Raw genomic sequence first — 14,657 nt, 5'->3', positions numbered from 1 at the left:
CACCTGGTAACAGTGTCTGATTGGCCTGCATGTGCCTTCTAACCCCGGCACATGCACTTGAGTTGATTGCTGAGGTTTTCTTAGGGAACTGAAGTCTGAAAGCAACTGCCTGTTAGTCTGTTAGTGTTAGCATTGTACAGAACGAAGATGGTGCACGTTATATTACTTGTGCTGATCACTCCTGAGGCATATGACCTTAAGGGGCCATAAACTTAAAAGTGTGGGATTTCTTACTTAAAGTGTTAAAGAGTGTATTTTGCGCAGAGAATTTTCAGAGTAGGTAGTTCTTTTAACTTTATGTCATTATGTGCATTGTTTTACCAATCATTTTTGAAAGACTATGAAATATACATTAGAAAGCTGAATATAAACAAAATCAACTGTTCAATTTATATATATATATATATATATATATATATATATATATATATTCATTCAAGGGGCTGTGGCCCAAGTGGTAGTTTAAAGAGCAGTAAAACTGATTCATTTGCTAACCCAAGGGATGGTTTATTTTACTCTATTTAAGTTAAATTGTAGTTGCATAGAAACTTTAAAAATAGAATTTGAAAAATTATTAGACATTTGTCTTATCAGCAGTAACAGATTCAAAAGAGCATTACCTGCCCTACTCCCTTATTTCGATATTTTAGTAAACAAACTAAACTTTATGCCTGTCATCTAGATGAAGGTTAGGCTAAATACTCCTGCAGTGTTTTCGATGTTTAATACGCTTCTGTTCTCCTCCGCACTTCTGTTCCCATGCACACTTTTATAGAACACCCCATTTAAACTTGTTTCTATTAATTCTTGTTCCTTCTTTCCTTTCTTTCATCCAAATATTCAACAAATATTTACAGAGTTTCTGCTCTGTGCCAAGTACTAGGGCTGCTTCAGTGAGCAAAAATAGACCTGGCCTCTGCTCCTGTGGAGCTTATGTTAGCCACAAGATCTCTCCCTCTATGTATACAACCCAAGGGAACGGAAGGAACATGTATTCTAACTAGAGAGTCAGGGAAGGCTTCCCTTGAAGTAACACCTGAGCTGAGATCTGAAGGGAGAGAAGGATTCACATTGCTGAAAGGATGGGGCAGGGGGCAGAATATTCAGGAATAGGAAGCAGGATGTGTAAAGGGTCTAAAGGGAATAGGACACACACTTCAAGCAGATGAAAGAATGCCACCAACTGGGTGGTAAGCAACTGGGGGATGGGGGCAGACTGATCAGGGTCGTTGTGAAAAACGACAAGAACACTCTGGGAACTTTCATAATAATTTGGGCTTCAGATACTGTTTTACAAATAAGTCTATATTCTGTGACGTGTAGGAAACGTCTTAATTTTTAATATATGTGGGATTGATTTCATTCGTAGGAAAACTAGAGAAAAAAATGCTTCAATTTCTTGAACCCCATATATTTTAAAAACTATACCATAAGGAAGATATTTAATTCATAATTACATTTTTCTCCCCTTTTTCCTGTATAAGTAGTAGCAAATTCTGTAGTTCTGTAATTTATTGATACATAAACTAAGAAGTTCATACCTTCAAGTTTTACACTGAAGGTGCTTTCCTTCCTACTTGCAGGTAATATGCATTTCTGCTGCCTGGAGGCAAAGAGTGAGTCTGTGGACTACAAATTCACCAGAGAATCTTAGTACTGGAAAGGGTGGCCGAGGCCATGTTGTCTGTCCTTTTTTTATCCTTCCTGTCTTCCTCCTCCTGTGCTGTCAGTTTTATTCTTCTTCAGAGGCCCCTGTAAGGAGGCTCGTTGGTGAGCACCAATGTGTTTGGTTTTTCAGGAATTGATGATCAGTGATATGGCCGAGGCTCTTACCCAGTGGAGGCAGCTGAACTCTCCTCAGGGAGATGTGCCTGAGAAGCCTAGGAATCTGGTCTTGCTGGGTAAGGATGGCTCCCCCAACGCCTGTGAATTTACCCAGTGTGATACCTTGGCCTCCTCAGTTCCTAGGAGCTCCAAGGTCCTTATATTCAATGATTCTTAATTCTAGTGGGGCCTGAGACAGGCAATTTCTGCCTTTTGTTTCTGGATATTGTTTTAACACCCCTGGAATTAAACATAAACACCTTTATTTTATGAACTCGTAGCATCCTTCTTCTCAACTCCTTGACCAAGGATGTGGAGACAAAGTGCTAATGAAAACAACTCTTAAGAGAATGGATGCTTATTCTTTAAATAGGGGGAGGTAAAATTGATAAGGGACTCAAACCCCTATCAATCTTCCTACCTCGTGAGCACTGTTGAGGAAGAAATGGAGAACTGACCTCACTCTCTCCCTCTCTTACCATGTTCCTAAAGACCAGGGAATGAACACTGAGGTCTTCACCAGACTCCTTTTTCTTTCCCTATGAATAGGGCTTCCAATTTCCACACCTGATGTAATCTCTCAGTTGGAGCATGAGGAGGAGCTGGAGAGAGAAGTCTCAAAGGCAGCCAGTCAAAAGCGTTTGTGTTGGAAACAGTGCGAGTAAAACCCAGATTGTCAATGCAAATGCTTATGGAGGAGGAGCCTGTCCAGATTTTGCTAGACCCAAGGAAAAGTTGAAGTCCCTGTCTTGCCCCTGTGCCACATCCTAGCTCTGTGGATGGTGATCTGTTTATAAAGTTATAATTTGATTTTTTAGAAAGTAAATACTTTCTACTCTTTCAAACCAATTCTTTTCCCCAAATAAGGTAAAATGAAACCAACATTTTAATGTTTGTTAGTAACTTGCTTGGGTTCAAGGCTCTAAAGCAGGATTTTTTACATGTGTTATTTTATCTTTGCCAGATGCCATTTTTTTGTTTCAGATCAATGACTATAAATTCATCTCTGGGTTTTCCCTTGCCACCTTCTCTGTCTAAGCAGAGGCAGCATGGCATGATGGTTAAGACTGCAGACTTTGGAACTAAGCTTCCTTGGTTTAAAGCTGATCTTAGCGACTCATTAGCTTTGTGACCTTTAACAAATGACTTGTGTTCTCTGTGACTTAAATTAAAATGGGGATAATGATAGCACAGAACTTATACTGTTTTGGTGACGATCAAAGGAAATAATCCAAGAGAAATGTTTTAAACAGTACCTGGCTATATGCTAAGCAAATGATAGCTATTAAGTCCTAGTAACTTTTGAAAGATGCTGTGGATTTGACCCTGTTACTTCTGTCAAACTGGATTACTGCAAAAGACTGTTGGCTAATTATACTTTCTTTTACTCTTACCCTTGTAAAATTGAGGCAGCATAATACTTCTAGGTTCCCCAATGAGTTGCTTACTCTGCCAGTTCTGTATTCCTCTACCTGCTTTCAAAGCCGTTGTTAGTCTACCTGCCTAACTTTTTTGCCTTCTCTGTTCTTCAGCTTGAACTCTTAACATCAGATAGGCAAGTCTCTTACTATCCTCCACTAACTGTGTGTTCTTCATGAACATTTGGGGCTTTAATTTTTCCACTCCCCTTAGCCGGAAGTCCATTTGCTTTTAACCTATTCTACCTATTTGTCCTTTAAAATCCCAGGCACTTCCCTGACTATATCTAGTTGAGAACACTGTATTGTATTAATTTATTTCATGTAGAGACATGATTGGAATGGGTATTAAAGACCATTTAAGCTTGGAAGTATTTAAACATTTTTAGCAATGAAGCTTTTCCCCCTCAAATTCTTACTAGGAAGCCCAGGAACTTGGGGTAGATATCTTGAGAGGTTGGGGACTCATCTGAACGCATGGAGTTTTGACCTTCCCCTCCCAACACACTGCTGTTTTTCTCTTTCTTTCCTTTTTCTCTTTTTTCTTTCTTCTTGGTTCTGTTTTACTCTTTCCAGTTTGCTGGGTCTAGGGTGATGGTAAGCAATCAGAGGTGATAGTTGCTTTCCAATTAATAAGCTTTGTGGTCATTTGAGTTTATAGACCTGGACCATGTCGAATGCTAGCTTCTAGAATTTATGTCTTATCTTGAGACAGTAGAACCAACAGATTTTTGTGAAAGGGAGATGGTTTTGAGCAATTAGTCTTTTAGCAGTAGTTGGGACATATTGGAGTAGGAAAAGATTGGTGGCAAGGAGATTAGCTAAAGATGGTCATTCTTGAGGCATGAAATGACAAGGCTCTGGTCAGATTGGTACAGTGAGTCTTTGGAAGACCATCTTTCTCTGATCCTAGCCCTATCTCCTCTAGATCCTTTTTTAAAAAAAATCAGCTATTTCTCCATATCACCTCTTCTTAGTCTCATTCTGTTATTTTTTGTTATTTCCTATCCTGCTGCATAGAGGAATGTTGAGTGCCTGCATACACTCTCCTTTTATGCAGTCATACTTCTTTGTCCAGTCATCTTTTTTTTCTTGTGTTCTCTCAAGATTGCAAGACTATTTTTGAGAGCTTTCAAGTTCATGTGTTCCCTGTAAATATTCCTAACAAAGAATGAGACAAACATGTCTCATTAATTTCCTACCACAGCAGTTATTTTTCTCTCAGTGTAGGAAATGATACACATGTATTTTTGCTTATTTCAGACTGGGAAACAATACCAGAAAGCAAGGAGCTAACTCCAGAGAAGGATATTTCTGAAGAAGAATCGGCTCCTGGGGTGTTAATGGTAAGATTTTCGAAGGAAAGTTCTAGTGAATGTGAGGATTCTTTAGAGAGTCAGCAGGAAAACCATGAGAAACATTTAACACAAGAGGCTGTCACTCTCACTCAGAAATCTTCTAGGGAGAGAAGCTACCAATTTGATGAATTTAGAAGAAATTGCACTCAGAGGTCCTTACTTGTTCAGCAGCAAGGAGAGAGACTACATCATTGTGATTCATTTAAAAATAACTTAAAACAAAATTCAGATATAATTAGGCATGAGAGAATTTGTGCAGGAAAGAAACCTTGGAAATGCAATGAGTGTGAGAAAGCCTTCAGTTACTACTCAGCTTTTGTCCTTCATCAGAGAATTCACACGGGAGAAAAACCCTATGAATGTAACGAATGTGGTAAAGCCTTTAGCCAGAGCATACACCTTACTCTGCACCAGAGAATTCATACTGGAGAGAAACCCTATGAATGTCATGAGTGTGGGAAAGCCTTCAGTCACCGCTCAGCCCTTATTCGGCATCATATAATTCATACTGGAGAAAAACCCTATGAATGCAATGAATGCGGGAAGGCCTTTAATCAGAGTTCATACCTCACTCAACATCAGCGAATTCATACTGGAGAGAAACCTTATGAGTGTAATGAATGTGGGAAGGCCTTCAGCCAAAGCACATTCCTTACCCAGCATCAGGTCATTCACACTGGAGAGAAACCTTATAAGTGTAACGAATGTGGCAAAGCCTTTAGTGATCGGTCAGGTCTTATTCAGCACCAGAGAACTCATACTGGGGAGCGGCCTTATGAGTGTAACGAATGTGGGAAAGCCTTTGGCTACTGCTCAGCCCTGACTCAGCACCAGAGAACTCACACTGGGGAGAAACCCTATAAATGCAATGATTGTGCCAAAGCCTTCAGTGACCGCTCAGCCCTTATTCGTCATCAGAGAACACACACTGGAGAGAAACCTTACAAATGTAAAGATTGTGGAAAAGCATTCAGCCAGAGCTCATCTCTTACAAAGCATCAGAAAACTCACACTGGAGAAAAGCCCTACAACTGTAAGGAATGTGGAAAAGCCTTCAGCCAGAGTTCGTCCCTCTCTCAACATCAGAAAACTCATGCTGGAGTGAAAACCAAGAAATATGTCCAAGCCTTTAGTGAGCATTTAGCCTTTGGCCAACACAAGAGAATTCATACTGGATAAAGACCATGGAAATATGGTACATTCAGAGCATACTTATTGAGCATTTACCATACTTGCTGTGGGAGTCTACAAAGAAATTTAAGACTGTTGCAAAAAAGTTATTGACAAGTCATTGCTGTTGTGGGATGTAGCATGATTAGACTGTGAAAGTATAGTTTTACATTTTTAAAAGTGTTCTGGCAGAGGACACTGAATTTCCCTCAGGAAAGAGGAAAATTATTTGTAACACCCTAATGTGTATGTAAATTACCATATCCTTGGGAGAGAAATGGGGTGTGCCATGGTGGAAACGGGACATCTTGACTGTGCCAAGTATTTTCATAATACTAAGAATATAAGTTTTAAAGAGATAAGTTATCCTTGTAGGGAAGTTGCATGGGTAGAAAAAAGAGATTGAGAATTCACAATGAGTTTGTCCAGAGTCAGGAGTGGTGGTGGAAGGGAAGTTGCCCTTCATTCTTAAGTTTAAGGAGCCAAAGGAAGTAGAGGGAAAGGATAGGAAAAAAGAGCTGGGGGAATGAACCCAAGAAATGTTGATTATGAGAACTACTCAACTGAATATTCACAACCATGAGAAATATAGAGTTGCTAGTTGGTCAGTTGAAAAGCTTCTGTGAGGGTAGCCTTACCCTGCAACTAAGGAATGTTGGCTGCAGGGTAATGCAGGGTGTTTGCTTTTGGACTTTTTGTCTTTTAGACCTTGCTTATTGAGACATTGCCTACTAAATCATGTTAATTCCAATGGTCAAGAACAACAGCTTAGAAAATTGAGTACAGAAGAGACCTTTGATGTGTTCAAACTGTTTTAAGGTATCTGAGTTACCTGACAATGTGCTTATTTATAAAGATTTACCTCAGTTGTGTCCAGTTTGTACCTTAGATTTTTTTATAGCTTATAGTAAAGTTTAGTTGTAGATTTGCACTGACACTGCATATTAGATTATGAAAAACTTGAAAAGACTTTGAAATACCTTTTACCATTTTTACTCGGGTAGAGGCAGGTGGCATCTTTTTATATTTTTTTCATTGAAACTTTGAAGATTATTGGAAATATTATTTTGATTGCAGTGTTTTTATTTTTAAGAAGTTGTACTATGATGTATCTTGGTGTGAATTTCTTTTAGTTTACCCTATTTGGGGTTTGCTTAGCTTCTTCAATCTGTAGGTTTATGTCTTTTGCCAAATTTGGGAGATTTTCAGCCCTCATCTCTTTAAATACATTTTAGCCCCCACCTTCTACTCCTTTTCTTCTGGGACTCTAATGAAAGAAATGTTAGCTCTTTGGTTGTAGTCTCACAAGTTCCTGAGGCTCTGTTCATTTTTTCTTGACGATTTTTGTCTGAATCTGCTCAATCTGCCATAAAAAGATAGCATAGACTGACTGAGTGGCTCAAAAAAATATGTATTTCTAACAGTTCTGGAGGCTGGGAAGTCCAAGATCAAGGTGCCTGCTGACTCTGCTTCTAGTGAGGGCTTTCCTCCTGGCTTACAGATAGCTGCCTTCTCACTGTGTCTTCTCATGTCCGTAGTGCATGCAGATGGGGGGCCAGTTGGGAGAGGGAGAGAGATAGCTCCCTCTTCTTATCAGTCTACCAGTTCTAGCAGATTAGGACTCTGCCCTTATTACCTCAGTTAACCCTTATTACCCCCCTGAAAACCCTGTCTCCAAATAATTTCACATTGGGGATTAGGACCTCAACAAAATTTTGGGGAAGAGGGGATACGTTTAGTCCATAACATTCCACCCCAGCCCCCCACCGAATTTATGTCCTTGGGTGCAGAATACGTTTATTCCACTCCAACGGCCCCCAAAGCCCTAACTCATTCTAGCATTAGCTGTGAAGTCCAGACCTTCAAGTAAATATCACCTAAAGCAGATATGGCTAAGACTCAAGGTACAATTCATCCTGAGGCAAAATTACTCTCCAGCTGTGAATCTGTGAAACCAAACAAGTTATGTGCTTCCAAAATACATTTGTGATCTGGACATAATGTAGGCATTCCCATTCCACAGGGGGAGAAATAGGAAAGTAGGAGAAGGGATGCATCCTGAGCAAGTCCAACACTTAGCAAGGCAAATTCCATTAGGCCTTTGTTTCGCCAGATCTTGTGAGAATAATCCTCTTTTGCTCAATGCTCTACCTTCCAGATCCACTGGGGTAGTGGTCCTATCTCTGTGGTACTGCCAGGTAGCCCCTCTCCTAAGCCTCTGCAGGGCAATTCTGCCCCTAAGTCTTCAGTTGGAAGCTTGCTGTTCTGTTGAAACCAGGGTGATGGTTCCACCCTTTGAAACAGGAGGCATCCCCAATGGTCTCTGAATTGTTTTCAGGGTCATTCTCTTTTCTTTTTTTTTTTTCTTTTTTTTTGAGACAGAGTCTCGCTCTGTCACCCAGGTTGGAGTGCAGTGGTGCAATCTCAGCTCACTGCAAGCTCCACCTCCCGGGTTCATGCCATTCTCCTGCCTCAGCCTCTCCGAGTAGCTGGGACTACAGGCGCCCGCCACCACGCTCGGCTAATTTTTTGTATTTTTAGTAGAGACGGGGTTTCACCATGGTCTCGATCTCCTGACCTCGTGATCCACCCGCCTCGGCCTCCCAAAGTGCTGGGATTACAAGCGTGAGCCACCGCGCCCGGCCTCATTCTCTTTTCTTGAAGGATAACACATATTCATAGACAAATGGCTCTCTAGTCTGGTTCTATAGGATCTAAGAAGTCCTAAAGCCTGCCTTCATTTTATTTTGTTGTTTTTCTGTCCCCTTTAGTGCCAGGTGGCTGTGTTTCTGCTGTTATAATCCCGTTTATATTCCTGGCTTCTCCTGGGGCTGCTAAACCCATTTGATCTATTAAGTGGTTGTTAAGCCACACTCTTAGTGTTTTCTTCGTAGCAAATTTTCTCATATTTTTGTGATACAAATAGAATTTTCAAATCTCTATAATTGTGCTTCCTTGTTTTTTAACAGTTCCTTCTTCACTTAATCTCTTTCCTCTCACATTTTACTACAAGCACTAAGGGGACCCAAGCTGCACCTTCAGTACTTTGCTTAGAAATCTCCTAAATAAACAGTTTCATCACTCTCAAGTTCTGCCTTTCAGAAAACACTAGAACAGTTCAGAGAAGTTCTTTGCCACTTTATAACAAGAACCATCTTTTTTTTTTTCCAGTTCTAATAACATGTAACTCATCTGAGTTACATGTAACTCAGATGTATTGCCATCTGAGACCTTGCCAGTGGCCATTAATATCCATATCTCTAGCATGTACCTCAAAACTCTTTTAGCCTCTACCCATCACCCAGTTCCAAAGCTGCTTCCACATTTTGAGGTATTTGTTACAGCAGCATTCCCCTTCTGGGTACCAAAATCTCAATCTGCTTGGTCTGCCATAACAAAAATCCATAGACTGGGCAGCTCAAACAACAGAAATTTATTTCTCACAGTCCTGGAGGCTGTAAGTCTAAAATCAGGGTCCAACAGCATTCAGTTCCTGGCTTGTAGATGGTTGCCCTCTCACTGTGTTCTCACATGACCTTTTCTCAGTGCATAGGTGTGGAGAGAAATTGGATTGGGATCCCACCTTAAAGGCCTCTTTTAACCTTAATTACTTCCTCAGAACCTGTCTCCAAATATAGTCACATTGAGGGTTAGGGTGTCAACATAATGAATTGGGGTCAGGGGAACATAGTTCATAACAGTTTTCTCTCTTCAGATTGAGCATTTTCTGTTGTTCTTTTTTGTTTGTTTGAGAGGGAATCTCGCTCTCGTCCAGGCTAGAGTGCAGTGGCGCGATCTCAGCTCACTGCAAGCTCCGCCTCCCAGGTTCACGCCATTCTCCTGCCTCAGCCTCCCAAGTAGCTGGGCCTACAGGCACCTGCTACCATGCCCGGCTAATTTTTTTTGTTTCTTTTTTTGTATTTTTAGTAGAGACAGGGTTTCACCATGTTAGCCAGGGTGGTCTCGATCTCCTGACCTCATGATCTGCCTGCCTCGGCCTCCCAAAGTGCTGGGATTACAGGCATGAGCCACCACCCCGGCCAAGTATTTTCTGTTGTTATGTCTTCAAGTTCACTAGATCTTCCCTCTGTCCTTTTGATTCTGCTGTTGAGACCATCCTTGAGTTTTATTTCAGTTATCGTATTTTTCAGTTCCATTTGATTCTTTGTTCTGTTTCCTTGCTGAGAGCCTTTCTTTGCTTATTTTGTTTGTATTGAGCATGTTTGTAATTACTCATTGAGGCATTTTTGTGATGGCTGCTTTAAAATCCTTGCAGGTTATCCTAACATCTGTGTCATCTCTGTATTGACATCTTTGGGTTATCTTCTCATTTAAGTTGAGATTTTCTTGGTTCTTGGTGTGACGAGTGATTTTCAGTTGAAGTCTGGACATTTTGAGTACTTTGGTATGAGACTTGGTATCCTATTTAGTCTTCTGCATTGACAGGCCTCCTCTGATACCACTGTGGTGGAGAAAGTGTTGCAGGGGGTGCTGCCTCATTACTTTAAGTTGGTGTTGGAAGTCCAGGTTCACCATTGACCTCTAATGACTCCTGGGGCAGGGGTCCTTAATACTGCTGGGCAAGGGTGGGATTTACAGCTCCCCACTAGGCCTCCGCTGACACCACACTGGCTGGGGAAGATCAGGAATGCCTTGTTATTGCTACTTACATGGCCTCGATTGACAGCATGGTGTGGGGTTGAGGGTGACATCATTACTATTGGGAATTGGTGTAAGTCCTGACTCCCCACTTGGTTTCCACTGAGACCACACCAGTAAGGAAGAAGAGAGAGGGCTCTGGGTAGGGGGGACGCTGCCAGGGCGATGTATGGGGAGGGGTGGGTTTTAGAAATCTGTCTGCCCTGTTGGTCTTCTCTGATAGCACCCCAGAGTAAAGGTGGAGGACTGAGGAGCCTTGTTACAGCCTGGTGAGGGTGGAAGTATAGGCGTTTGTTGGCGGGGATAGGACTATAGCTTCTGTGGTCTTTGAAGTAGGATTGTGGTTTTCTAAACATTTTCTGTCTTGCTAGGCTGCTCCCTTCCCAGTCCTTTGGCTAGAAAAAGCAGATTTTTCTTGAGGCTTTTTTTTTTTTTTTTTTTGTCTGTGCCTGTTGGCGTTTCCGGGTTGCCAGCTTCTCTAGAACCCGATCTGGGATAGATGAGGCAATAAGAAAGCCCAAGAAAGTCACTGCTGTGTTCTTCTTCAGGTTCTGAGGTCCCTGGCCAGTCCATTCTCTGTCTACCTTTTAGAACTTTATGTTTGCTTTGTATATAATATCCCAGATTTTTAGTTGTACTTAGTGAGAGCAATAGGAGAAAGTAGTGCTTCACCTTTCCCGTGACATCCTTGTGCTTGACACTGAAATCGCACATCAAGTTGTGGTATATATAGGGTTTGTGGTGTGTAACCTAAGGGTTTGTGGTATATACAGGTCATTTGTCCTGAAGATAAGCTGCCAATTTGATAGGTAGAAACTATCAGCCTGCTTCATCTAGCTTTGAAGGAACAATAGTTTATAAATTGAGGAAACACCAGTATTTAATTGTAGGTTATAAACTGGAGAAGAGTAGCTATGACTAAGAATATAAACTGTAGGGTTAAATTTTTTTTATTTGTATTTTTGTTTGGAAAACATATGAGAAGCACTGGAGAACTGGACTCAGAATTTCGGATTTTTTTTCCAATTATATATTATCTACACGTGGCTATCTGTTCACTTTAATTTGCCATATGACAGATGAGATCATAGAGAATCAACAAAATAAAGAATGAAAATAACTGAGATTTGGGACAGGTGACCTTCATTCTTTGAAATCTGTTTCCTCATAGATACATGTTTTAAAATTTAATGCCTACTTGAGAATGATTAAGAGTTAGGTAGAAAATGGATGCAAATGTGGTTTGTAAGCTATCAGGTGCTATGTAACTATTAGGTATTATTGATATAGTCATTTAGAAGACATATCCATCATGTATGCTTCACAGTGGTGTAGCCCAATAAAAACAACTGTGAATATAATGGAATGAGGCTTTTTATCTTTTTAAGTAAGTTTTCTGGGATCCCGTTAAAATCTGCATCTTTTGAGATAATCATATGGTTCCTTTTAATCTATTAATGTGGTAAAGTACATTGATTTTCTGATGTTAAAGAATCCTTGCACTTCGGGGATGCAATTTCATGATTTTTTTCTCCATCTCTGGGGGAGTTTGTGTGCCTTGAATTTTAGTTGCATTCATCTGTTAAACTGGGATTATTGTGTTTGTAGTGTGTGGTTTGGTTGGTTTTAGGGGCTATTTAGATTTACTGTTTCTTCTAGAAAGTTTTAGGTTTTTCTAAAAATGTATCCTTTTTGGTCATTGAGTTGTTTAAAATATTTTTATTTTCAAGTACTTGTTCTATCTGAACTTAGTCCCTTTTTTCTTTCCTGATATTGCTTATTTGTATCCTCTCTTGGTAATGTTTCTAGAGATGTGTCAATTTTACTAGTCTTAAAATAACTGACTTTTTGAACTTTTGCAAAAATCAACTTTTATCAAAATGCACAATAAAATTCACCCACTAAAAGGTATTTGCTATGTTTGACGAAGATATTACCCTTTTAACCACCACTGTAATTGTGTGTGTGGTTATAATAGTTCCTCCTTCTCCTCCTCCCTCCCTCTCTCCTCCTCCTCCCCATCTTCCTTCTCCTTTCACCCCTTTCTCTTTCTTCCTCCCTTCTTCCTTTCTTCCACAGTTCTGTCTTAAAACGACCTATGTAGACTTGTGTAACCATCACCACAAAGGGTACAGAACAATTCCACTGCACCAACAAATTCCGCTTGTGCTGCTTTTTTTTTAAGAGTGGCTCCCCACCCCGCATTGAGTATAAAGGCTTTGATTTTCATCAGTGTTGTGTCATTTATTCAGTTTTATTGCTGAGTAGTTTTCCATGTTAGGTACCACAATATTCTTAGCTATTAACCCACTGAAGCACATTTAGGTTGTTTATAATTTTTGGTGATTATGAATAAAACTATTACAAACATTAGGTTTTTGTATGAACATAAATTTTCATCTCTGTAGGGTAAATATTGGAGTGAAATGGTTAGTTAGGTCATATGGTGAGTGTATGTTTACCTTTGTAACACAGGGCCAACCTTTTCCAGAATGATTGGTTAATTTTGTTTTCCCACCAGCAATGTATGAAGAAGGTGTTTTCCCACCAGCAATGTTTGAAGAAGGTGTTTTCCCACCAGCAATGTATGAAGATAATTTGCCAACACCTGGTATTCTCATTGTTTTTATTTTATCCATTCTAGTAGATGTGTAGTGGTATCTCATTGTGGCTTCAATTTGCATTTCCTTAATGACATGATGTTGAGCATCTTTTCATGTGCTTATTATCCATCTGTGTATCTTTGATGAAGTGTTCAAATCTTTTGCCATTTTAAAAGAGTTATATTGTTTGTTTTCCTAGTTTAATTTTGTAGTTTGTGGCTTGTCTTTTTATTCTCTTTTATTCAATTTTTATTTCAGTGTCTTTTATAAAGCAAAGGTTTTAAATTTTAATGAAGTCCAGTTTTTCCCTCTATGGACCATACTTTGGTGTCATATTTAAGAACCCCACCCCTAACTAATGTTTAGGAAATTTTTCTTCTACTAGCTTAATGATAATGTTTTTCACTTACATCCATTTTAGGTAATTTTTATATAAGTTGTTAAATAAAGGCCCAGGCTCATTCTTTTTACATGTGGTAATCCAATTGTTTCAGCATCATTTGTGGAAAACATATTGTTTCTCCATTGAATTGCCTTTGCCTTTTTGTCAACAATTGATTGATCATAGTTAAGTGGGTCTGTTTCTCAGTTTTCTGTTCTATTCCATTGATCTATGTGTCCATCCCTTTGCCAAGACCACACATTTTCTTGATTACTGTAGCTTTGTAGTAAATCTCAAAATCAGGTAATGTAAGCCCTTCAAATTTATTCTTTTTCTAATTTATATGTTTCCACTGTCATATATTTGTCTATATATTATGTCAAGTTTTACTTTATATATTTTGACACTCAGTTGTTATCTGAATACAAGTTAAGAATTATCAAATCTCTGGTGATTTGAATGTTTTCTCATTATGTAGCAACTTTCTTTAAACATAAGAATACTTTATACCAGATAATATTGGGGGTTTTTTTGGGGGGAGGAGGTTTGAAACAAGGTCTCACTCTCACCCAGGCTGGAGTTCAGTGGTGGTGCGATTTTGGCTCGTTGCAACCTCAACCTCCTGAGCTCAAGTAATCCTTCCACCACTGCCTCTCGAGTAGCTGGGATTACAGGCATGCACCACCACACCCAGCTAAATTTTTTTGCATCTTTTGTAGAAATGGGGTTTCACCATGTTGGCCAGGCTGGTCTTGAACTCATGAGCTCAAGCAGTCTGCCCACTTTGGCCTCCCAAAGTGCTGGAAATACAAGCATGAGCCACTCTGCTCTACCGCAGATTTATTGAGATATAATTTACATACCATAAAATTCATCCATTTAAAATGTACAATTCAGTGTTTGTGTATTCACAGAGTTGTACGACCATCACCACAATAAATCTTAGAACATTATCACCTTTAAAATAAAACTTTTAGCTATAACCTCTGCTATGGTCTATATGTTTGTGTACCCTCAAAATTCATAAGTTGCAATCCTAACCCCTAAGGTGATGGTATTAGGAGATGGTGCCTTTGGGAAGTGATTAGGTCAAGAGGGCACAGCCCTCATGAATGAGCTCAGTGCTCCTATGAAAGTGGCCTCAAACAGGTCACTCACCCCTTCTCCCTTGTGAGGACAATGAAAAGATAGTCATCTGTGAGCTAGAAAGTGGGTTCTCACTCAAATTTCATTATGCTGGTGC

At 39.8% G+C, this 14,657-nt stretch overlaps 1 protein-coding gene across 1 annotated transcript; it reads left to right on the top strand.

Annotated features, from left to right (window-relative positions):
• The first annotated feature begins 4,585 nt into the window (after positions 1 to 4,585).
• Positions 4,586 to 13,236, top strand: ZNF892 (zinc finger protein 892). Its single transcript, XM_055243434.1, has 2 exons — positions 4,586 to 6,091; positions 12,951 to 13,236. Exon 1 carries the CDS (start codon positions 4,586 to 4,588, stop codon positions 5,777 to 5,779), a length of 1,194 nt encoding a protein of 397 aa, XP_055099409.1. The 3' UTR covers positions 5,780 to 6,091; positions 12,951 to 13,236.
• Positions 13,237 to 14,657: the final 1,421 nt, after the last annotated feature.

This window comes from Symphalangus syndactylus, chromosome 14, assembly GCF_028878055.3.
Source record: "Symphalangus syndactylus isolate Jambi chromosome 14, NHGRI_mSymSyn1-v2.1_pri, whole genome shotgun sequence".
Classification (NCBI taxonomy): Eukaryota; Metazoa; Chordata; class Mammalia; order Primates; family Hylobatidae; genus Symphalangus; species Symphalangus syndactylus.
The sequence above is the reverse complement of the archived record's forward strand: the minus strand, read 5'-3'. Positions and strand labels throughout refer to the sequence as shown.

Coding starts and splice junctions, on each gene's coding strand:
- ZNF892 (XM_055243434.1), top strand. CDS start 4,586: ATGGTAAGATTTTCGAAGGAAAGTTCTAGTGAATGTGAGGATTCTTTA.